The sequence below is a fragment of the Mesoplodon densirostris genome, chromosome 15, assembly GCF_025265405.1.
Source record: "Mesoplodon densirostris isolate mMesDen1 chromosome 15, mMesDen1 primary haplotype, whole genome shotgun sequence".
NCBI classification, from domain to species: domain Eukaryota; kingdom Metazoa; phylum Chordata; class Mammalia; order Artiodactyla; family Ziphiidae; genus Mesoplodon; species Mesoplodon densirostris.
In genome coordinates this window covers 25259291-25285091 of record NC_082675.1, presented here as the reverse complement: position 1 = coordinate 25285091, position 25801 = coordinate 25259291, and the positions used below count along the sequence as shown (strand labels likewise).

Sequence of the window (25801 nt, the reverse complement as noted above, 5' to 3'; positions counted from 1 at the left end):
GCTATAAAAACTAAGCACAAAATTTTATATGTATCACAAAATTGAATAAAGCAAGGGAAACTCCATTAAATCTGGAGTTTTAACCTGAACATAGGTAGAACAGTGTCTGTCATGATATCAATAAAAAAACTATTTTTTTCCATGTTTAGCTGAAATTGTTCTTTGATAAATGTCAAAGGTTTAAAAGATCTATGCTACAAGTTCAATCTTTTAGGTCACTAATTGGCAACATTTCTTCATAGGTTTGGATGTCCTTTGATACAAAAAGTATTCAAAATATTAACTGGGTAGGGTCTCACATGACTCAAATAAAGCTAAAGAGAGATATTTGTGGGGCCTCCCTGGTGGTGCAGTGGTTGAGAGTCTGCCTGTTGATGCAGGGGACACGGGTTCGTGCCCCGGTCCGGGAAGATCCCACATGCCGCGGAGCGGCTGGGCCCGTGAGCCATGACCGCTGAGCCTGCGCGTCCGGAGCCTGTGCTCCGCAACGGGAGAGGCCACAACAGTGAGAGGCTGCGTACCGCAAAAAAAACAAAACAAAACGAGAGGTACTTGTGAATTGTCAAATTTCAAATCCATTCATCTTTGGTATCGTTGGAAAGACCTTGTATTCTATGGGCAATTGTTTTGAGGCTTAATTTAAAAATCTTTCACTTTTTGTAAAATATCTTTTTTATACCATTTTCCTCATAATTTTCTAACAGATTTCCACAACTGAAATAATTCCTTTTGTCACCTTTCCATCTAAGTTGTTTTTCTTTTTAGTGCAAGAATCCAAGCTGTTTTAAAGCTGGCCAAAGTTACAAACTCAAATTCTGTTAAAAATCATTACAATTTGTTTTGGACATTTATTTCTGATTCCAGGCAACTAATTTTATAATTTTTTCTTAACCACTGAGAGCGAACATTTTTTATTATCAAATTCACCATGTAGTTGTTAAAAATTTGTCTTAATATTGTTCACTTTATTATCTTTATTTTTTACATGCCCAACAAATAGGTCTACCATACCATGATGCATAAACATTATGTCCTTTAGATGAATTGATTCTTTTGTTGTTATGAAATGACCCCTTTTGTACCTGGTAATATTCTTTGCTCTGAAGTCAATTTTTATTTTATTTATTTAATAAATTAATTAATTTTATTTTTGGCTGCGTTGGGTCTTCGTTGCTGCGTGTGGGCTTTTCTCTGGTTTCAGGGAGCAGGGGCTACTCTTCATTGGGGTGCGCAGGCTTCTCAATGTGGTAGCTTCTCTTGTTGTGGAGCACAGGCTCTAGGAGCGCTGGCTTCAGTAGTTGCAGCACGCAGGCTCAGTAACTGTGGCTCGCAGGCTCTAGAGCGCAGGCTTGGTAGTTGTGGTGCACGGGCTTAGTTGCTCCGCAGCATGTGGGATCTTCCTGGACCAGGGCTCGAACCCGTGTCCCCTGCATTGGCAGGAGATTCTTAACTATTGTGTCACCAGGGAAGCCCCAATTTTTATGTTAATATAACTACTTCAGCTTTCTTTTGTTTAGTGTTAGCATGGTATATCTTTTTCTATCATTTTATTTTTAACCTATTTGTACAGTTTTATTTAAAGTATATAGATTTGTTGTAGCTAGTATATAGTTGGGTCCTGCTTTTATTTAATCATGTAATCTTGACTTTTAATTAGCATGTTTAGACTACTTACATTTAATGTGAATATTAGTGTGGTGGTGTTTCAATATATCATCATGCTATTTGCTTTCTATTTTCTTTTTTTGGTCCTTTTTTGTATTAATTGATGTGTGTGTGTGTGTGTGTGTGTGTGCCTGAATGCGTGTATGTATGTGATTTCATTTCATCTCCTTCATTGGCTTATTAACTATAATGTCTTGTGTTATTTCGGTGGTTGCTTTGGGGCTTATAGTATACAACTTCAACTTAACCCAGCATACCTTCAAGTGATATTATTCCACATCACATACAACATAAGACCTTTACAATAGTATACTTCCATCTCTCCCCTCCTAGCCTTTGCAATATTGTTGTCATATATTGTTATAAATTTTACATTTTAATTTATACATGTATTATTTCTTTTTAAAACAACTTATTATCCTTTAAAGAGATTTAAGTAATTTTTAAAGTCTTTATATTTAACTATTTAACTATTTAACTATATTTAACTATCGTTACCATTTCTAGCTAATGGTAATGTTCCAGACACAAGTCCCTTGTCAGACATATGATTTGGAAATATTTTTCCCATTTGGTGAGTTGTCTTTTAATTCTCTTGACGGTGTCTTTGAAGCACACAAGTTTTAAATTTTGATGAAGTCCCATTCATTAATTTTTTTTCTTTTGTTGCTTGTGCTTTTGGTGTCCTATCTAAGAAACCATTGCTGAACCTAAGGTCACAAAGATTTACTTATATGTTTGGGAGTTTTTTTTGGGCTAAGCCGCATGGCTTGTGCAATCTTAGTTCCCAAACCAGAGAGTGAACCCCAGGCCACGGCAGTGAAAGCCCTGAATCCTAACCACTAGGCCACCAGGGAACTCCCATATTTTTTTTTTAAGAGTTACAGTTTTAGCTCTTACATCTAGACTCTTGACATATTTTGAATTAACTTTTATATGGTATGAGGTAGGGGGTCTGACTTAATTCTTTTGCATGTGGATATACAGTTTTCCCACCACCATTTGTTGAAAAGACTATTTTCCCCCATTGTATGGGCTTGGCTTCCTTATAAAAAATGAACTGACCATAGAAATACAGGTTTATTTCTGGACTCTTTATTGTGTTCCATTGATTTGTACATCTATACATCTGTACATCTATCCTCTGTCTTGATTATGGTTGCTTTGTAGTAAGTTTTAAAACGGGGAACTTTGAGTGCTTCAACTTTGGTTTTTATTTCCCAAGATTGTTTTGGCTACTCTGGGTCCTTTGAGGTTCCATATTATTTTTAGGATCAGCTTGCTAATTTTGCAGAGAAGCCAGTTGGGATTCTTATAAGGATTGGGTTGAATCTGCAGACCACTTTGGAGAGTATTCTCATTTTATCAGTATTAAGTCTTCCAATCCATGAACAGAAGATATATCTCCATTTATTTAGATCTTCTTTAATTTCTTTCCACAGTGTTAGTCATTTTCAGAATACAAGTCTTGCACTACATTTGTTAAATTTATTTCTAAGTATTCTACTCCTATTGATGTTATTGTAAATGGGATTATTTTTTTAGTCTCATTTTTGGATAGTTCATTGCTAGTGTATAGAAATACAATTGAATTTTTTCCCCAGCTTTATGGAGATATAAGTGACAAATTAAAATTATATATATTTAAGCTACACAACATGGTGTTTTGATATACATATACATTGTGAAATGATTACCACAATCAAGCCAATTAATCTATCCATCACCTCACATACTTATACATTTTTGTGATAGGAACATTTAAGATCTGTTCTTTTAGCAAATTTCAAGTTTACAATGTAGTATTACTAACTACAGCCGTCATTCTATACATTAGATCACCAGAACTCATTCATCCTGAATAACTGAACCTTTGTACCCATTTGTGCCCTCACAAATGATTTTTGATTATTGATCTTGGATCCTGCAACCTTGCTGAACGTGTTCATTAGCTCTAGTCGTGTTTTTGTTTATTCCTTAGGATTTTCTATGTATAAGGTCACATCATCTTCCCTTTCAATCTGGATGCCTTTTATTTCTTTTTGTGGCCTGATTGCCCTCACCAGAACCTCTCTTCCTGACCATAGCCATCTGATAAGCTTCTTAAATTGCAGCTGATTGCTCTATCATCTCAACAATGTCCTGGGGCATCAATTGCTTCACAGACTGGTCCAATTAAATCTGGGCTCTTTTGCAGGGATTGTTTTTGAAGTCAGTGTTTGAGATTTGTTCTAATCCCTTTTTAGTTGTCCCTTTTCTTGATTCTCTCTGGTAAATTAGTGGCCTGTGATTCAGCTTATATCTAAAGACACCACCAGTCTCCTTTTAATTGTTTTCACCACAAGCTCAATAGTTTTGAATTTTCTCACAGCCTGTTGCAAATAAAGTTAGCTCATTTATGGAAGGGCTTAGAGCACTTTATTTTGTTCCACCTCTCTCCCTGGAAAAAATCTCTGAGCCACAGCTCTGGGTGTCTTCTCTCTGAATGACAGCCCTGTTTTAGGATCTGGCAGTCATCAGGGCAACTTTGATCTTCTTGGCTTACTTCTTCCAGCATGGAATCCCCACTTTACAAATGAGCTGGGCGAGGCTGATGGGTGTCCCAGTGTTTTCATTGTGCTGCCTCCAAGGCAGAGCCTCTGTGTCGCAAACCATACTCACCTGGAATTTAGCCACTGCAACAGGTAGCTGGGGTGTGGTGGTGGGGGGATGAAAAATACTGAAGACTGCTCCTCTCAGGAAGATGCCACCTTGACCTGGAGCTGGGTGGGGAGGGTGCCATGTGTTCTTTCTGTATCTATATGGAGTAGAGTTGCCTTCATGGTGGGCTGGGAGGGGGGAGGAAGGAAACAGGTCATGGGTGAAATGCTACAGACTCTCACTGCTCTTGCCAAGTTTTAGTAGACTTCTTGAATAAATATTTCATTTTTTCTATGCCCTTAGACTCATTTCCAGAGATACTGAATTTATAGAGACTTTAGATATATATAAATAATATATTATTTCTTAAAATTTATACATATAAATTTAAAATATGTATAAATAATAGACATAAATAAATGTATGTATATATTATTATAAATATGTAACTATAAACATATAGTTATGCATTATGTAAATATATAATTATAAACATAAATAAATTTATATATTATAAACATGTAACTATAAACATAAATATATTTGTATATTGTAAATATGTAATTCTAAATATATAAATAAATACATTTAAATATTATAATAAATATATAAATTAAAAAATAACTTTCAGCACTTCTGCTGGGGGTGGTTCTATGGAGCTCTTCCTGTTGCTGTTCCAGAAGTGGGACTGTCCCCCTCCCAAACTGGTTTTTGAAACTCTAGAAGTGGACACACAGCAGATGCTTACAGAACTCACTGCAGGAAGACTTGAGGAGAGATGCCCCTAGTGAGTCAAACCTAGCTTCTTTTTTAATTAATTTTTTTTTTTGCCTGGTCACACATTAGTTCATAGACTAAAACTCCTGTTACCTTGAATTCTAACTTTCTGAGCCCTTTGGGGTAAAGAGCACTGGTAACCTCAGGCCACCTCCCATCCCCACCTCCCACTTCTCTCTGGAAGGTGTCTTCATCTTGGTTTCCACTTTCAGATCAGTGACAGCAACTGTTTGGAAATGACCTCTGTTTCTCGACCACCTTTTGGTGCTGTGCTGTGTCAATCAGGGTCGAGTCAGGACGCAAACCACACCAATTATTTGAAGCAGAAATGTTTACTATAAAGAGTAGATAACTCGGGACTTCCCTGGTGGCGCAGTGGTTAAGAATCCGCCTGTCAATGCAGGGGACACGGGTTCGAGCCCGGGTCTGGGAAGATTCCACTTGCAGCAGAGCAACTAAGCCCGAGCACCACAACTACTGAGCCTGAGCTCTAGACCCCGCAAGCCACAACTACTGAGCTTGCGTGCCACAACTACTGAAGACCGTGCACCTACCTAGAGTCTGTGTTCCTCAACAAGAGAAGTCACCGCAATGAGAAGCCCCCACTCGCCACAACTAGAGAAAGTCTGCGTGCAGCTACGAAGACCCAACGCAGCCAAAAGAAAGAAAAAAAAAAAACAGTAGATAACTCATGAAAAGGGTAACAGAGGACTGAGAGGCTCACTCATGTCCTACCTGCCACCTCTAGGCAGAGGGAGGCTGGACAGTGAAGGGAAGGGACTCACACAGGCTGAGACTCAGACCTTTCCCAAGAGGGTGTGACTTTGCAGCGACGTGCAGCCTGCCAGAGGCAAAGCCACGTGCCACAGGACGTGGCCAGAGGTGGGCCTTGGAAGTGCCACCACTATGGAGGGCATGGGGGGGTGCTACCCAGGTCTGCAGGGTCAGCGCCCCCCCCCCGGGTGGGGAGACTTGGTCTGAGGACACAGGCAGGAGCTGGTCTGCAGAAATGGCAGTTGGGAATTTCTGTTTGAATTAATAAACTTTCCCCCCATTGCCCCTCCAGGGATCTGGAAAATGGAGGCCTGGGCTAAACAGAAGCTTTCTAGAAGAATACACTATTGCAGGGATTCAAAGACAAACCTCTGGTGGTCAGAAATCTGTGGGGTATTGAGGTGGATTAGCGTAATGGTTTTGCTATTGTTACGGAACCAGGTTTTGTTGTTGTTGTTTTTTGTTTTCCCAAAGTGCAGCAGGCCAAAACGCTTAAACAACCAGAGGTTTGCAGCAAAGAGAGGGTTTATCCTTAAGGCAGCCAGTGAGGAGACCAGAGAACACTCTCAAATCTGCCTCCCTGAAAGCAAGGGGCTGGGTGTTTACAGGATGGAGAATCAGGCAGCACGGCAGTGCGGTCTGAGGCGTGGTGGGGGGAAATGATTGGAAAAAGGAGCAGGGACTGTGGTTCTGTGCAGGTATAACCAACTCCCGGCCTCTGCACGCTCACAGCACGATCTGGGGGCGGACTTCTTACGGAGCGCACCCTCGCGCATGCCCAGTGGGAGGGTCAGGGGTCCCATCCAGTTTTAGCCAGCTCAGCTCCAACTAGACGCAGCTGACTCTGAGTTTCTAGAAAACAACCAGGGCAGATATTTTATCTTTTGGGCTACGTGCTTGGAGGACATACAAGTCTTAAAACGGCCTTGATTAGTGACGGCAGGTGGAATGGATTTGACTAATCATGACCCACAGCTTCACTATCTCAGGGGCTGCCCTCATCCCCCACCTATCCTACCGTGGGTGGGGGCATAGGTGCTGAGATCTGGGATATACTTACGCTAAACAGTCGGTCAGGGTTGCTGAGCAAACCCGGGACCATCCTCACACCAATCACTGGCTCCTGTGCTCAGTAAAAGGGAAGGCAAGCTGGAAAACAGGGCAGCGGTTTCTGGCCGCTGTGGCCTTGCGCGTTCCTCCAGCACCCTCTGCTGGCAGATTCCGGCATTGCAACCGCTGGCCAAACCTCGGCGTCCGGATCTCACCCTCTCCCCAAAATGAGGGACACCTGCTCCCAGGAGTCATTGTATCCACAGCCAACTGTGTTAATTCCTCTTGAAACTCAGTCACAGTTCCACTGAATATTCTGAGGACCTCCGACAACTCCTACATAAAGTAGTACTGAGAAGAAAACGTGTTTGATAAATACAAATACACACACAATAAGGAGCAAAGAAAAAAGACGCAAAGTCACCGCCGTTCTCCTTTTTTTCATCGGTCATGAATAGGGTTGCCAGATAAGATACAGGATGCCTGGACAGTGAGTAATTTTTTAGTATAAGTATGTTCCAAATATTGTGGGGTACATACTTATACTGAAACTGTTATTCGTTGTTTTTCTGAAATTCAAACCTAATCTACCTTCGTTTTTACAAGTTTTGAGCGGCAGCCCCTGCAGCCTGGATGGGATTGGGCGGTCTCTGGCGCCATCTAGCGTTGAAAGGTCTCAGCCTGGTGTTTTGGGGTAGCTGGGAGGTGTTTTATTTGTGATGTGTGACCAGGTGAGTATGATCCTCCTTTACAAGGAAGCACGTTTGGAGCTTATTAGCTGAGGGTCAGAGCAATCAGCCTGCATCGTGCTCACAGGCAACCATTTATCCTGGGGAAAATGTCACGAAGATATCACCTAGACCTGGAGCTGGGTGGGGAGGGTGCCCTGTGTTCATTCTGCACCTACTTGGAGTGGAGGTGCTGTCGTGTTGGGCTGGGAGGGGGAGGAAACAGGTCATAGGTGAAATGTTACAGACTCTCACCGCTCTTGCCAAGTTTTAGTAGACTTTCTTGAACAAATATTACATTTTTTTGTATGCCCTTAGGTCTCTTTCCAGAGACTTTAAATATATAGAGAGAGACTTTAATGATATTTAAAGACTTTAAATATTTATATGTAAAGACTATGTGGGCTTCCTTGGTGGCGCAGTGGTTAAGAATCTGCCTGTCAATTCCGGGGACACGGGTTCGAGCCCCCGTCCGGGAAGATCCCACATGCCGCAGAACAGCTAAGCCCATGCGTCACACTACTGAGCCTGTGCTCTAGAGCCTGCGAGCGCCACAACTACTGAAGCCCGCGTGCCTAGAGCCTGTGCTCGGCAGCAAGAGAAGCCACCGCAATGAGAAACCCATGCACCGCAACAGAGTAGCCCCCACTCTCAGCAACCAGAGAAAACCCACGTGCAGCAGCGAAGACCCAATGCAGCCAAAAATTAAATAAGTGAATAAATAAATAAATTTATAAAAAGACTATATTATTTTTAAAATATATACATAAATTTAAAATAGATAAATTTAAAATTAAAATTATGTATTATTAAAATACATAAATTTAAAAATTTAAATTAATATATAAAACAGATATATGCATATATTATAAATACACAATTATAAACATATAATATCTTTATATATTATCATAAATACATAATTATAACAAACATAATAAATATTTATAAATATAAATAAATTTATATTTATAAATATTTATTAGAAATATAAATATATATCTAAACATAGATATATTGTATATTATAAATATATAATTATAAACATATAAATAAATACATTTAAATGTTATTATAAATATAGAAATTTAAAAAATAATTTCACCCCTTTGGCTGGGGTGTGGGTCTGTGGAACTCTTCGTGTTGCTGTTCCAGAAGTGGAACTCTCCCCCCTCCCGAACTGGCTTTTGAAATGACTGGGAAAGAAATGAAATGTATAAGAATTGGGAAGATAGCAGCAAAACTATCATTCTTCACAGATGATAAGTTTAAGTATGTAGCAAGTCCCACAGAATGTAGATAAATTAACAGAATCTATAAAAAATTGTAGCAAATTTAGCAGGTCCAATTTCAAATACAGAAACTTACTGTATCTCTATATAACAGCAAATGAATAGAGAATAACATTTAAGAAGGATACATTTTACAGTTGCATTAAAAATATCAGTTTATAGAGAACAGACTTGTGGTTGCCAAGGGGGAGGGTAAGTAGGGGAGGGAGGAAATGGGAGTTTGGGATTAGCAGAGGCAAACTAGTATATATAGTATGGATAAACAACAAGGTCCTACTGTACAGCACAGAGAACTATATTCAATATCCTGTGACAAACCATAATGGAAAAGAATAAGAAAAAGTATATGTACTGAGTCACTTCGCTGTACAGAAGAAATTAACACAATGTTCTAAATCAACTACACTTCAATAAAATCTCAAAAAACTTTATATAAGCTTACTAGGGATGAATCTAAAGAGATGCCCAAGTCATTTGTTTATGGGGAAAATTCTACATACAACTTCATTGAGAATTATTAAAACCTGTTAATGGGAGAGAGAGAGAGGATATTCATGGATTGAAAGATTCAATGTGGTAAAGATGCCAGTTTCCCCCAAACTGATTGGCAAATTCCCCCAGAACTGGTTCAAGGTGCAGAATTCCTGTACCATTTTTAGGGAGCAGAAGCCAAAGAGCCGATTCTAATTAAGAGACGCTCAGATCCTCTTGACACAGAGGAGCGCTCTCCTTCGTCCTGGCCACCTGGGCAGTTTCAAGGTCATGGCCAGAAGGACTTGGTTCCCTGCGTCGACCACTCAGAATTCTCCCTCTCTGTCTGAAGAGGCGACCTGGGTGGGGGTCCCCTCATGGGCACACCCGTCCCAGCTTCAGCCCATAGAGTAGGGACCGGGAGGGGCTCCCTTGCCCTGAGGGTGTCGCCCTGCCCCGCTTCCTCTAACCTGGGCCCTCCCGCCCGGCTCCGGGGCCTGCCCCCCCTCCTCGGCCGCCAGGGGTCGCTGTCCCCTAGTTGGTAGCACAGGGGGACCCACAGTGGCCACCCAGAGGAAGGGGCCCCAGATGGCGGGGCTCAGGGACCTGCGAGTGACTCCCGTGGACCTCGCCCGGGTTTTCACTTAACCCCGTGGGGGAGGTGCACCGCTGGGGACAACGTCCTGGGGCCACAATCCAAGCAGGGGCGCAGATGCAGGACCAGACTTGGCTGTCCCCGGGGCTGTGAGTCCGGCTGCCACAGGTCGCAGACGCCGTGTCCTCGCAGCTCCAGGTGGGCGTGTGCCCTCCAGGAGTGCTGACCGCGCACCAGGGATACACAGGGCTCCCTGGGCCGTGTCTGTGAGGGGAGGATCGAACTGCCCAATGTCCATCCGCGCAGACCGGCCGGCATCTGCCGTGTCCACACACTAAGCCATCTGGCTCCCCCTGCTTGACTGGTTGGATCGCAGTCCCAGACGCGTAGGTGCAGGAAGTTAGAAGGAGCAGGTATGGCGGCATGATATAGTCCAGGTACCTTTGAAAACGTGGACAAATTTTAAGGTGCTCAGACTGCTCTGCAAGCACCCGAGGGCCCTGCCTCCTCCCCTGTCCCCTTCCTTGGATCAGGCCACACTGACCTCCTTGCTGTTCCTGCAACAGACACATCTGACCCCAGGGCCTTTGCACTTGCTGTCCCTTCTGCCAGGACCACTCCTCCCCAGGCACCTCCCGGGGTTCCCCTCCTTCATTCAGGGATGGCCTCTCCTGACCATCCCCCTAAATCAACCACTGTCACCACAACCCCCTGCTTTCCTAAAGAGCTTGTCACACCTCATATTATAGTAAATACAATGTGTTTGTCTGGCCTGCCTCACCCACTGGGACTTTGCTCCAGGACTTGGTCTCTCAGGCCCCTGCTGCGTCTGCAGGGCCCAAGGCAGCGCTGGGCTTTGGAGCTGATCAGGGGCTATGGGTGGAGTGGATGGTGCTTGTTTCTTCTGGGGAATGAGGGACAATGGGCCTGGGGGACAAGGGGACCCGGCATGACCAGTTTCCTTCTCTTGGGAGAAGATCTGAGCTAGTGGACCACAGGTTAGCATTTCTTGTTTCTGTGTGGTGCGTGTGGCACGTCTGTGTCAGTGTTCTTGGCATTTTGGGGTTTCTGTGAAGTCCAGCCCCCTCCCCTTCCGACACCCCATCCCATCAGCACCGATGAGGCCCGTCTTGGGGACTCTCTGGTCTGGAGATTCCTCTCCCCATGGTGCCTTTTCCCTCCTGGGGGTCCATGCATCTGTGCATGTGAGGGGAGTGGGAGTACAAGACCCCCAGCTCCGCTGCCCCAGAGGGTCCAGCCTCTGGGCTCTGGCAGGGCCTTGGGAGCTGGAATGAGCTGGAATCTGGGTCGGGGGCCAGGGCTCCACCGCTTACCTGCTGTGTGACCTTGCCAGGTCACATCCCCCACCCTGTGAAAGGAGAGAACGATCTTCTCAGACTTGTGCATCCGGGATTTCTAATGAACCATCCTGGGTCTTTGCAGGTGTGATTGTGACCTTTCAGAGAAATGACAACAGTGGCCAATAGAGGGCACTGTCGGCTGGAGCCTCTGTGTGCACACCTGTGTGAGCGTTTGTGCATGTGTGTGAGTGTGTGTGCGTATGTGTGCGCACCTGTGGGTGTGTGTGTGCATGTGTGTGTATGCCTATGTCGGGGTGGCACGGTACGGGGACATGAGTATGTGACCAGGAATGCAGCCCGGACAACTCCATGTGGCCCATGAGCACAGTCAGGTGACGATGGTGACATCTCTGTGTGGGTGACACCCTCCATGCGATGCCTGGTGACAGCCTGGCTGGGCTCCCAAACTCGGCCGTCCTGCCCCCAGGTCAGCTCCTCACAGGCCCAGCTCCAGGCCCCAGCCACGGACTGAGGTCCCCAGGCTGGGGGAGAGCTGGGCTGGGGCCTGGCCCGTCAGAAGGGACCCTGGTCTGGGGGCTCAGTCTGCTCCCTGAGGCCTGGAAGTCCTCTCTTCTCTGACACTGCGTACCCACCCATTCATGATCAATAAGCACTGGACACCGTGCCTGTGGCCCCCTCATGTGGTGTCTGCTCAGGGTGGGACTGAGACTCACCTACGGGGATGTCACACACGGGCTGCCTCTGAGCCTGGATGGTGGCTGGGGGTGTGGGTGGGACCCCAAAGGCCCAGAGGAAGAAGACAGGCACTAGGCCTGCAGAAGCCAAGCCAGGCCGGGGCCCGTTGATCAGAGAGGAGCCTGGCTGGGAGGCCTGGCCGGGAGAGTGCTGGCCCTGTGGCCTTGACTGCAGAACCTGAGGGCTCCTCAGCTCACAATGGCCAATGCTGAGTCTTGGGGTGCAGGTCGTGGGGCTGGAGCCTGGCTGAGCAGAGGGGGCCCCTCAGGGCCAAGGGCGTGTGAACATCATGGGTGTGGTGGGGGAGAGCACTGGGCCTTGAGTCCAGCAGCTGGGCTCACAGTGTGACCCAGGCAAGTCCTTTGCCCCCTGTGGGCCCGGTTTCTCCTGTGAAAGCTGAGTGGGTGGGACCCAATCTCTAAGACCCCTTCCAGGTTCCCCAGTAACCCTCACCCCCTCTGGCTCCTGGGGCAGCCGGGCTGGGCAGCCGGGACCCCTAATGGGCCTGACACCCCAGACTCTTGAAATCAGGGCCAGGGAGATGGGGAATCAGGCCCTGCTGTTGAAGACGCTGGGGCTGGGGACCTCCCCTCCAACGCTCCCCCATCAAGGGCAAGCTGGGGGTCTCTGGCCTCAGAAGCTGAGGGACCAGACGTTATTTGGGGCAGAGGGGCCAGACCCCTTCCTTTGGCTCTGACTGTGGAGACCACCGACAGGGCCTTCCCACAGCTCCAACTGTGCAGACTCCACAGACCCCAGCCCACAGACCCCCACTCCCAGCATTCACACACTCCCCCCGCCCACAAACCCCAGAGCAGTGGGGAGCTGAGCTCACAGCCCTGCTCCTTCTCTTCTCACTGGGGGCTCCGTGCTGCCAGGGAGACACACAGAGCAACCGTGGTTGGCGGGGAGGGGTCCGAAGACTCCCTGAGAAGGGGGCTTCCGGCTGGTTCAGGCCAGCTTGTGGTGGGTGCTCTGAAGAGCTGGGAAGAGGCCTCGGGGCCCCTGTCTGCCTTCCGCCTCAGAGCAGAGCAGGGGTCAGGTGGGACAGGTGGGGGGGCAGTGTCCTTGGGCTCCTCTCTGTCCACGCCTGTGCCATCCCTTCCCTACGATCCAGGGGTCCTCCCGGGCTCTGAGGGGTGGGGGGCAATGTGTGCTGCCTTTCTGGAAGTCGTTCTGGAAGGAGCTCTCAAAGCCTTAGACGGGCATGACTTTGATCCCTGTGGGGAGGGTCAACCCGAAGTCAGTGGTGGAATCCCTGCCCAGGGATGGAGGCCGGGGTGTTGGCTGCATCCTGTGCGGGACAGTAGTGCCCGGAGGGACCCACTGAGTGTCGTGAGAGCCGCAGGTTCACAAGCGTGACGCACGCCCAGGTTACCACACATGCGTGGGTGTGCTGTTCAGTGACGAAAGGAAAATATCTACCCATCCATCTCCTCTCTTCTCTCTGTCATCTATCTATCTATCTATCAATCTGTTATCATCTTTCATCTATGTATCTATCATCTATCTATCCATCATCTATCTATCATCGATCATTGATCTGTTGTCTGTGTGGAATGTGAGGTCCAGTCCGGAAGGACACAAACCAGGTACAACCAACGTGATCTTCAGGCTGTGCTGGAAACTTCCCATCTCTATACCTTTTTTCCTATTTTATTTGTAAAGAATCTTTGTATATCTTTTTATAATCAGGAAAAAATTCAACTGTCTCCATTTTTTAAAACAAAACAAGTAGAAACAATGCATTGGACAATGACAGGCCCTGGAGAACCCCTCCCTCCGACTTCAGTGTTGGTGGTCCTACTCCAGGGGCAGATCTGCCCAGTGGTGGCCAGCCAGGCGCACAGCTGGGTGGGGGCCCCTCCATGTCCGCAGTGAAAGCAGTGCTGGGCAGTGTGGGTGGTGTCAGACACAGTGTTGAGAGAAAGAAGACACACACAGTCTAACTTTTAAAGGAAATTTTATTTTATATTGGAGTATAGTTGATTAACAATGTTGTGATAGTTTCAGGTGTACAGAAAAGTGATTCAGTTATACATATACAGGGGTCTATTCTTTTTCAAATTCTTTTCCCATTCAGGTTGTTACAGAATACTGAACAGAGTTCCCTGACACACACTCTAACTTAATCTATGTGAAGTTCAAAAACAGGCGAAGTTGAAAATGGTTGGTTTAAGGGCAAACACAGAGGACCTAAAACTATAAGGAAAAGTAAAGAGATGATGAAATCAGGGTTCCTGAGGTTGTGGCCACATTCTGAGCCTGTGAAGTTAATTAATGGGAAATTCACATCACAGAGAATCCACCATTTTGAAATGCACATTCACAATGTTGTGCAACTATCACCACTATTGTTTTTACTTTTTAAACTTTACAGACACATTTTATTTATTTATGTTGTGGTTTTTACAGTTTACAATTAAAATAGGATTAAAATAGAAGGAAATCCATCAAAATATTAGTGGCGGCTCTTCTGGGTGAAATACATGGGGTGCATTTCCCCCCCCTGTTTGTTTTTCTGTAGTCTTCACGTTGTTTACAGTGAGCAGTTATTATTTTAAAACCAAAGACCAAGACCAGTAAACTCTATTTTAAGAGGAACTCAGAAAACAAACAAGGTGATTCTCCCTGATGCTGAGCTGACACCTGTATCCTTGCAGCTCATCTACATCCTGTTACCTCCAGCTGGGCCTGGAGTTTCGGGCCCCAGAGGCACCTGCACCTCTCTGGCAGGATGGCCCTGAGACAGGACACAGATCTGTCCCAGGCTCAGCAGTTCCCTCCCTGGATTATCCGCTGCAGGTCACACTTGTGTTTGATAAACTCTATTTCCCTCTGTTTGGGCCTCTCGCTGGGTTGATTTTCATCAGCACAAGATCATGAACTGTAAGTCCCCTGGGGGAGTGGGTGAGATGTTTTGCCACCAGCCACTACCTCTTTCTCCCTCAACTTTAATTTATTGTTGAAGTCCTCTTATAACAAACTTGAGAGACAAATTTAAAAAGAAAGTTGAAATTCCTCACAATCCTACTGCGCAATCCAAATGGTGACCCCTGCAGTCCTCCTGCCATGCCCCAATCCTGGTGGCTTCTGCCTGGTACACGCTGCTACCAGGTGGCGGTAATCCTATCTCAGGCCCTGTGTTCCAAGGCAGGCCCCCGCTGCTGGGTAAGGAGGGTATCACGCTGGACTGAATGCCTGTGTACTTGGCTTTCCTCTGACCCACCGAGTGCTCTTGTGTGGGCTTAGAGTCTCTGTTTTTCCTTAATGAGGGTCTTGGATTAGATCAGTGTGGTTAGTCCTCCACAGGCCACGGCCTTTTTTCTGCACAAAACCCTGGACCTCTCCCCACAATCAGCATTTTTACAGACACACTTCAGGGTTTCTGAACTCCCGAGTTAGATGTCCTGGAACACCTCCAGGCCTCCAGGGAACACTGCTACAGAGAGGGCAGGATTGAGCCTCTTCTTTGTGACCCCAGATGGTAGACCTCAGATCCATCATTGCACCCTTACTGGGTGCTGTGCTGAGTGCTTTCCTGAATGATCCCCCTGAATTGTCTCACAGCCCCGAGGCGTAGCTGCCGCTGTCATCACCTCCACATCACAGAGGAGGACATGGGAAGGACAGTCACCTGCCCAAGGTCACACACTTGGAAAGTGGTGGAGCCAGGATTGGAACCCAGGTCTGTCTGGGCTCCAAGCTCAGGCTCTTCCCACAGCTGTGCTCCAAAGCCAGGGGTGAGTCAGCTCAATGCCCTGCAAGGTCCTTCCAAGGCTAAGAGTGCACCTGAGAAGCCTCTCGGATTTCTAAAACATCTTCACGCATATATGTCCTTTCAGTGTTCTTCCCAGCAGTTTGTGAGGTGGGCAGGGCAGGGGCTGACATCATCTTTGCCTGCAAGGGGACAAGGCTTAGAGGCACTAAGGAAATGGCCCAAGGTCACACCAAGTCAGGATCAGAGCTGGGACTGGAACCTGGGTGTCGCGTTCAGCCCCTTTCCACAGAGTTGCCAGGCACTAAGGTTCTGTGTTTCTCATAATTAGGATCTACCCACCCACACAAATATCCATTCATCCATTCACCCATCCAATTACTAACCTACCCATGAACTCACCAATCCACCCACTCATCTACCCATCCATCAATCATCCAGCCAGCCAGCCACTGACCCATCCACCCACACATCCATCAATCATCCAGCTATTTCCCCATCCATCCACCCAACTGTCCATCCATCCACTCACCCACCCAACTACCCACCTGCCCATGCACCCACCAACCCACCCACTCATCCATCTATTCACCCGTCCCTATCTTCCTTCCCTCCCTCATTCAAACTGTTTACTGAGAGCCTTGAAGCTGCCAGGCACGGGGCTGGGGGCGAGATGCAGAGTCTGCAGACCCAGGAAGGGGGCTGCACCTCTTCCTTCGTCCATGAGGATTCTGGAGCTGGAGCTGGGGCAGGAGGCAGGCAGGCTAGAGAGATGGCTGTTGAGTCCCTGCCTTTTGGGACTCTGGGCCACAGCACCAGACTCACTGACTGGGGCTAAACACTTGTATTTTTCTGGGGAGAAAGTGAGGAGTGAACAACTGAGGTGTCTTCATGTCACTTACAGGACTTCTAGCTGGCAATGACCTTAAGTGGAGAGTTTAAATAGAGGGTTTAGGAGTATAAGAAAAGAAATGACATATCTACAAGCTCCTATGGCACCTATAAATGTAATTAGGATTAACAAACTCTACATGACGGAGAGGGAGTTTCCAACAATCATTTCTAACCTGTTTCTTCCATTCACTGAACCTGCTATTCTGTGAAAGGATCTAGGTACATCCCCTCCTGCATTCCTCAAGATGGAAATGTGAGGCGGCCACTAATATTATCAACATCGGCCAGATCAGAACACAGGGAGAGAGATTAGTTGCCAAGGTAAATTGTCGCCTACATGGCAGAGAAGTTTGTCACCCTAGGTCTTCTCACCTACATGGACTGTGCTCTGATCTACCACATAATTCTTCCTGTCCAAAGAACTGGGTAAAAATTCTTGAAGCCTATCCTGCTCTGCTTCAGACAGCGCCTCTTTCCTTCATAAGTTCTGCCCATCCTGGACTGTGTCCCATGCGAATTTGCTTTATTGGTGGGAAGGTTTTTATTACTCTTTGCAGAAATTACTTAAACTTTTTGTTTGCAATCGCTCACGCTTCTGTTTTTAACTGTATTTAAAAGGGGGGTGCTTTTCTCTGATCCTCTTTGCTCAATGCCTGCTGCTAGGTATTCAGCACCCCTGGAATACCTTCTCTCTGTTTTTAGGGGCTCATTAACCTTCCTGCCTGGGTGTGGAGCTGGTGCAGTGAGAGAGTTTCGTGGATTTGGACATGACCTAAGACCTAGAGGTAACAATCCATCTCAGCATTGTAATGACCTCTTTCCATATACATTTCTCCCATTGGACCACTGCCCAAGAGGGATGACTCTCTGTCTTTTCATCAGTGTAGTCCCAAACCCTGCACCCAGCCTGTCACGGATGTAGCAGGCAAGCAATAAATATTTGTTGAATGTTAAGTGAGTTGGAATAAATATCCTTACTTAAGTGAAAAAAATCTTGTTTTTCATAATTACCCAATAAATCAGAAAAGTCAAATGTGCCGAATGAAAACCAACATTACCTGTAGGTCCACCGCCACAGGTAGCCCCAGGTAAGAGATATGGACATGGATGTGGATGTAGATACAGAGACACGCTCACACGTGCCAGGTCTTGTCTTGTGACCTCTTGGGGATAATGTTATTTTCACAGTGCCGTTCAAACCTTCTAACACACCATTTTTAGAGGGTCGTTGATCTTGAATCAGTTTACTGTTTCGTTTTCTGATGATAAAAGTAATCCACATTCTTTGAGAAATGAGAAAGTACAGAGAAGCATAAAGAAGGAAATAAACATCTGATCTTGCTACCAGGGAGGATTCAGCGTGTTGGTGTGTATCCTTCCAGAATTTTCCCTATAACAGTCATGTCCTTTTCACAAAGATGGGCTCAGATGAGACCTCCTCTTGTCACCTGCCCTTGTCCCCTGGCCCCCACGGTGGAATCCGTCCATGGCACGTCTCCAAGGCTGTTTGGAGCTGTGGATGTTAGGCTGTCTGAATGTATCTCTGTTAGAGATGCAGGGCAGGGTACCTCGGCGTCTCTGCGCCCTGGGCCGGTGATGAACTCCCACGAGCAGGGCTGCTGGGTCAAAGGGGAGTGCGTCCCCATCCCACGGACACGGGGACACATTCCCTCCTGAAAAGATGGGATGTGTCCGTCTCCCTGGGGCCCCTCAGAATCATGGGGTCTTGGGCAGCCGGAGGCCTGTGCTTACCCCATCGCCCACCCATCCACTCATTCTGCTGCCAGAAGGGCCTGGGGCTGGGAGTCTGGGACCGGAGCCCCTCCCTTCCCATGCTGACTTGCTCTGTGCCCCGGGTCATTCCCTTCCCAGGGCCCTGCTGACAGTGAGGGCCACCCCTGAGTGGTTCTGAGATCCCCTGGGGTAGGGCCCTCCAGGATTCTAGGACCCAGGATGGAGCTGGGGGAGGTTGTGGGGAGGCAGCCAGGGGGCGGCATCAGGCCCAGGCGGGGCTGAGAGGGGGCTGGGAGGGGGTGGGGGAGGGGGAGGATTCTGCTACCCCCACCTGCGAGCTGCACAAACATCCGACTACAGCCCTGAAACTGCCCTGTCCCGTCGTCCCGGGCCACACCTGGCCCTGTTTGTCACCCGTCCCACGCCCCGCTGACCATGGGCCCAGTTTCTCTTCCCCTTACTTCTCCCTTTTGTCACCCTGAGTTCTGGTTTCGGCCAACGCAGGGTTAACTTTAGCCTGGGGATTCCCAGGGGTGGTCAGCTGCAGGCAGGGCCCCTGCTCCACCCTCTCCTTGTCCTGGCCTGGCCCCCACCCTGTTCCCACCTCGGGCCTCACTGCCCCTCCAGGCCCGGGGCCTCCCTGCTCAGCCCCTTCATCCAGGAATCGAACAGTTTTCCTATAGTTTCTGGCCCACAGGGTCCCTCACCCAGCACTCCCTGAGCAGAGGGGAAAGCTGGGGCCCAGAGAGGGGAATTATCTTGCCCAAGGTCACACAGCATGTCAGAGGCAGGTCCCAGGCAAGAGCCCAGGAGGTGACAGCAGTGGCTGGGGTGGGTGAGGGTCACCATGGTCCAGGCACCTCACAGACATTGGCTCCCTCAATCCCCAAGTCCACCCTTTGGGATAGAGACTTATCACCCCCTTTAGAGATGGGACGAGGAAACTGAGCCCACAGAGGGAAGCAAATGGCCTAAGGTCAAGGGCTGAGAAGGGCTGTGGGTGAGGGACACCCTCCCTGTCCACCCTGGGGTCTGGACTCCTCCAGGCCCTTTGCCACCAGCCCTCCCTCCTTCCAGCCATGGGGCGGTGTGGCCACTGGGTCCACTCTCGGGCCTCCTTTCTTCTCCCCTGACTCGGGCCGGGGCTGGGGGGTGATGGGGGGAGGTTGCCCACAGGAGGCTTCTGGGGCCTTGCAGAGGGCCGCTTTCCATCCGGGTGCCCCTGTGTGGCCTCAGTTTCCTGTCCCTCAGAGGGGAGGCCCCAGGTTGGGAGGGGGAACACCGGGGGCTGGCTCTGTCTCGCTCTCTGGGATGTTAATCATTTTGGGCCTCAGTTTTCCTACCTGTGAGATGGGACGGTGATGCTGGCTGTGAGCCCCACAGAATCCAGAAGTGGCTCAGCTGGGTAACTCGTGTTGCGTGTTTTGTAAATGGTTCGGGACAGTAGGCCACTCAGTAGCCTCAGGGCGCAGCTGCCTTTTGGAATCTCAGATCTGGTCAGGACTGAGGCCTTCAGGGCCTCTGCCCCCCGCCTCACCTCTTCTGAACCCCGTCCCTGTCCCTCTGCTGGGCTCCAGGGCTTGGGACACTCTGGCCCACCAGCCGGCTTCACTGTGTGCGGCACAGAGAACCATCCCCCCTGGAGAACTCCCGACCCACCACCCCCCGGTCCCTCCCTGGGCCTGCTCCCCGCACCCTCTGCTCGTCCCTCTCTGCCCAGCGTCTAGTCTGCGTCTGATTCCTCTTCCTCCCCAGGGCAGGGCCCTGCCATGTGGCACCGAATGCAAGGGATTGCTGGGCGGTGAGCAGGGTGGTGGGCCAGGCGGCGCGGGAGACAGGAGTCTGTAGTCTCCGAGGCGGAGGGGTCAGGGTGCTTCACTGGGGGGCTGTGTGCGCCAGCCGAGGGCTGCTGCAGCCCCCCCGCTCTGTGCCTTTGCTCATGCTGACCCCCCGGGAGGCCCTTCCTCCCTCTGCCCCTCAGCCCTGGGGGTCCAGCTCCCAGGCCCTGTTTTGGGGTGGCTGAAGTTGCCACTGCTCCCCTTGGCTGACACCCCAGGACCCCAGGATCCACCGTCCTTGTCTTCCCTGCTAATGTTTACTGGTGGGGGAGGATCTCTTGGCACCATGGGCTCTGGGCTGGGCAGGGGCGAGTTTCCCTGTCTTAGCTTCACCTCCAGGACACGACCTGGGCCCACAGGGGCAGTGAGGGGCGATGGGCGTGAACACTGGTTGATGAGCTGATTGATCAGTGCTGGGGTGAGGGCCATACTCCCCCAGACTCTCGGGTGGGGGCATTCGCCCCCCGGGGTACTGCACGTCTCATGTGTCAGGTGATGCGATGTTATGGCTGTGGCCTGTGGACCTGGCTCCCGGCTTCCCTGGGCCGGGGGACCTATTGGCAGTGTCCCCTGAGAACGAGCTGGTGGAGTCAACCCTGTGGAAGTGATTTGCTTCTTTGGGGGTGAACTCAGGAAACTGTGGCTGGGTGCTTGTCCCCCATCTCCACTCCCATCAGGACCTTGGAGCCCTGGAATGTCCTGGGAAACTCTCTGATTGGAGAAGGACAGGGGAGGAGAGGAGAGAATAGGAGGATCAGCCTGGAGGGTGGGTCGGGGAGGCCTGTAACTGTGAGTGGGGGTGGGGTGGGGAGTCAGGTCACCCACAGGGCAGGAGGCATCTGGCCTCACCATGCTGACCCATCTGTCACACCTCTTGCCCTCTCTTTGACCTCAGCATATCTACCGAGCACAGGGCAGACTGGGCAGGGAACAGGGCACCCAGTGTCCAAAGACCTCTCCTTCCATGGTGAAGCAGGCACGTTGCAGGTCTAACTTTGGCCTTGACTGGGCCAGTCCTGCCTTTCCTGGGACATGAGTAGCTGAGAGTCCCACACAGGCCAGGCCCCCAGGAGGCCCGAGGGAGGCTTTTTGGATGGATGGATTGATGGATGATGGGTAGATGGATGGATGGGTGGACAGACAGATGGACAGAGAGATGGACAGACAGATGGATGAGTGACTGACCAATCTGAGGTCCTGTCCATTGGGGAAGGACCGCATGAGGCCTCTTGGGGGACATCTGTGCTCTGGGCTCCTCATTATTACCCCAGACCCAGGGCTCCCAGTGCAGTGATTGTGAGGGTCCCCATTTCTCCCTGCTTCCCCGTCCTTGGCCCAGTCCCTTCCCCAGAAGAGTCCCAGGTGTGGGGACAGCAGGGAAGGTGTGACTGCAGTGCCCCATGTCCAGCCCTGGCCAGCCCTGCCCCCCGGGCTCCTCTGAGCCCCGAGTGTCTGACTGTGTCCCACATCAGCCGCAGCTGCGTGCCTGGCGTTTAGAGAGGTCCCTGGGGGCCCCGAGGAGTGGGTACGACCCACACAGACACAAGATTCTGGAACAGAAGATGCCCCTTCTGATGGTTGATTGACATGATCTCTGCCCAGCTCAGGCCTGCGCGCAGGGGCTTGGGCGGCCTGGGTGCTGTGACGCAGGTCCCTTCTCCAAGGGAGCTGGTGGAAGCTTCCAGAACTGGAGCCACTCCTCCCCCCAGCCTGGGGAGAGGGAGGCACCTGCTTCCCCGGGCTGGGCCGGTTGGCGTTTCCCAGCTATTTTGGGCATCAGGGCCTCTTGGTTTCACCAGGCCAGCTGCGCGGAGGTGAGGGTGGGGCCCATGGGGAGCCCAGGGGTGCTGGCCTGAGGCCGGCTGGGCCCGAACAGGCAGATGCTAATGGCAGCAACAGTCAACCTCAGAGACCAGCAAACGTCCATTTTCCATCTGACCGTCCCTCCTGGACCCCAGGGAGCGAGTTTCCACTATCACCAGCCCGGCTGCATGGCGGGGACACAGGCCCCAAGCCACCAACCCAGAGTCAGGGCTGTCCTGCCCCCTGGCCGCCTCCAGGCTTGGCCGTGGCCCCTCATGAGGCCCAGTCGGGCACCCCCAGCCCTCACCCTGGTTCGTTTCTCCAGGGCACGAGGCCGTCCTGCACAACACCACTCCCTCTCTATAGGCTGCTTCTCTGTGCCCACAGGAGCCCCAGCAGAGCTGCATTGCCACCGCTGAGGTCCCCACACATGGTATGTGCTCAGGAAAGGGCTGCTGAGCAGTGGCTTTGCCCCGGGCAGTGACTGCAGCAGGCCTCATCCACGCAGGGCCTTGGTCCACACTAGCACTGAGCTGGAGGCCCTGTGTGACCAGGGACCCTGCGGGTGGGCTCACCAGGCTGCTCTGGGGTCCCACCTTCCCTCGGAGAGCCGCTCTCGGCCTGCCCACAGCAGCCTTTCTGTCCTCCTTAGGGAGCCTGTTTGGGGTCTGGCCAAGGCTTCCTCCCTCCTCCTGGGATGGTCAGGAGACCCCAGCATGTTCCCAGGAGGCCGGGCCCTGGGCGGGCAGGGATTGCCCATCTTGGTGAGGGCCGGAGGGGGATCCAGACTCTGGTGCCCAGCACAGCCCTGGGCACAGAGGATGCTCAGTGGATGCCAGCCCTGACGTGAGATGTCCCCAGGCCGGGTGTGAGGAGCAGAAGGGATCTGGGGGGTTGATGTGGCCACAGGAAGAGAGTGTCACCCCGACCTGTGTGGAAACACATGCATGGCAGTGCCCTGGTGGGTCGCGCTGACCATTAGCTACTCTGTCCCTGGAGTGGACACAGGGCATCTGATGACCCAGCCCCTCCCCTGGCCCCTGTCCTTGTTGCCCAAGACATTCTCCCTGATTCCTCCCAGTTTCCCTGGGGACAAGGGCTGCCCGGAGGATCCGTTCCTTGTAGGTTTCCACACATGCGGACCTATCACTGGGTGGGAAATGGTGTCAGGATCACACTCAGGGCTCTCATGAGCGGGTATGGTGTGAGCTCACACCAGGGCTCCAGTCAAGGCCCACAGGGCTCAGGAGCCCCATGGTGACCCCCTGGGGGTGGCCCTTGGTGAGGCTGCTACCCCCATCCTGAACCTCTGTCAGGGGACTCGATGGCACTGCACAGTCAGCTGACCACAAAGCCTGGTGCTGACCTTGAGCCCCACATTTTAACATATAAGGAGAGTCATTCAGCCATTCAGCAAACAGTTTCCCTGCACTCAGACGACCAAAATTTATCATCCACACTGGGACATTTCTGGGAGTGGAAGGAGAGCTATTAATAATCTTGTAGTATAGTCTGAAGTCAGGGAGCCTGATTCTTCCAGTTCCGTTTTTCTTTCTTAAGATTGTTTTGGCTATTTGAGGTCTTTTGTGTTTCTATACAAATTGTAAACCTTTTTGTTCTAATTCTGTGAAAAAATGCCATTGGTAGGGGCTTCCCTGGTGGCGCAGTGGTTGGGAGTCCTCCTGCCGATGCAGGGGACACGGGTTCGTGCCCCGGTCCGGGAAGATCCCACATGCCGTGGAGCGGCTGGGCCCGTGAGCCATGGCCGCTGAGACTGCGCATCCAGAGCCTGTGCTCTGCAATGGGAGAGGCTGCAACAGTGAGAGGCCCGCGTACCGGAAAAAAAAAAAAAAAAAAAAAAAAAAGCCATTGGTAATTTGATAGGGATTGCACTGAATCTGTAGATTACTTTGGGTAGTATAGTCATTTTGACAATATTGATTCTTCCAATCCAAGAACATGGTATATCTCTCCATCTGTGTCATCTTTGATTTCTTTCATCAGTATCTTATAGTTTTTTGAGTATAGGTCTTTTGCCTCCTTAGGTAGGTTTATTCCTAGGTATTTTATTCTCTTTGATGTGATGGTAAATGGGATTGTTTCCTTAACTTCTCTTTCTGATCTTTTGTTGTTAATGTATAGGAATGCAAGAGATTTCTGTGTATTAATTTTGTATCCTGCAACTTTACCAAGTTCATTGATGAGCTTTAGTAGTTTTCTGGTAGCATCTTTAGGATTTTCTATGTATAGTATCATGTCATCTGCAAACAGTGACAATTTTACTTCTTTTCCAATTTGGATTCCTTTTATTTCTTTTCCTTCTCTGCCATGGCTAGGACTTCCAATACATTTTAAATAAAAGTGGAGAGAGTGGATATCCTTGTCTTGTTCCTGATCTTAGAGGAAACGCTTTCAGTTTTTCACCATTGAGAATGATGTCTGCTGTGGGTTTGTCACTTATATGTAGAATCTAAAAAAATGGTACAAATGAACCTATTTACAAAACAGAAAGAGTCACAGATGTAGAAAACAAACTTATGGTTACCAGGGGGTAAGGGAGGGGGAAGGATAAATTGGGAGATTGGGACAGACATATACACACTACCATATATAAAATAGATAACTAATAAGAACCTACTGTATAGCACAGGGAACTCTACTCAATACTCTGTAATGACCTACATGGGAATAGACTCTGAAAAAGAGTAGATATATGTATATGTATAACTGCTGTAGCAGAAGCTTGTTGAGGTACCCCCATTATGTTAGCCCTTATCCAGCCCTTACTCTTTCTGCCTGTTCAACCTGTCTCCTACAGATATTTTTTTCCCCTCTCTTTCTTGCTTAATTGCACTCTGAAAATGATTGCCCTCTAGCTAAAGTTGTACTATGCACCTGATATTTACTTCTCCAAGATGACACTCCCTAAGACTCCTTTCCTTTGGGAGCATTCTTTATTCCAGAAAGGTGATGGGATGATAACCTCGAGGACCACCAGAACCTGTTCCGGAACCACCGGACGCCAGCCCTAATGATCTCAATGTGTCCAGGAGAAAAGAAGAATGCAAGACTACATCAGTCCCGATCCTTTTCTACAGCCCTGTTTTCCACCCTGAAACTATAAGACCCCTTCCTATTTCCCAGGAAGGGGTTCACAGTCTTGAGAGCATTAGCCCTCTGTGGCTCCCTTTGCCTGGCAAAGTAATAAAGCTGCACTTTTCTACTCCTCCAAAGCTCTGTCTCTGCGTTTCTATCCAGCACTGGTGAACAGAGGCCAGGGTTTCAGCAACGTAACTGATTCACTTTGCTGTACAGCAGAAACTAACACAACATTGTAAATCAACTGTACTTCAATAAAAATTAATTAAAAAAATAATCACACCAAGACATGGGCATGAACTGGGAACGTCAGTGAAATCTAGGAGGCAGGTCACCCCCTGGACCCCTCCCTGGGCCCGGTGTTCTGGGGGAGGCTGTCACTGGGGGATTTCTGGCCAAACAGGATTAGGTTTGCTGTGATCCAAGGTGACCAACTGGCTTTTCAGAAAAACTGGTCCAAAGACTGGCCCTGCCAGGACCAACTACCCTCTGTCACATCACTGCGTTTGTGTCCGTGAGACCGCTGTGCAGTCCCTCCAGGTGACCATACAGAAGCGGGGGTTCTCTGGCCAACTCGAGGGAGTGCGTCCCCTCGAAGCCTCACAAAGTCTCCTGCACAGCAGGAGACTTAGCCTGGCGCGTGGATGCCGGTGGGGGATGCTCCTC

At 49.4% G+C, this 25801-nt stretch overlaps 1 protein-coding gene across 1 annotated transcript in view; it reads right to left on the bottom strand.

The window, feature by feature from the left end:
• Positions 1-25801, bottom strand: part of LOC132502471 (sodium/glucose cotransporter 1-like) — a 98248-nt gene that overhangs the window by 66920 nt on the left and 5527 nt on the right. The window contains 1 exon segment of the mRNA XM_060118348.1: positions 12028-12295. Coding sequence (XP_059974331.1) covers positions 12028-12295 — 268 coding nt within the window.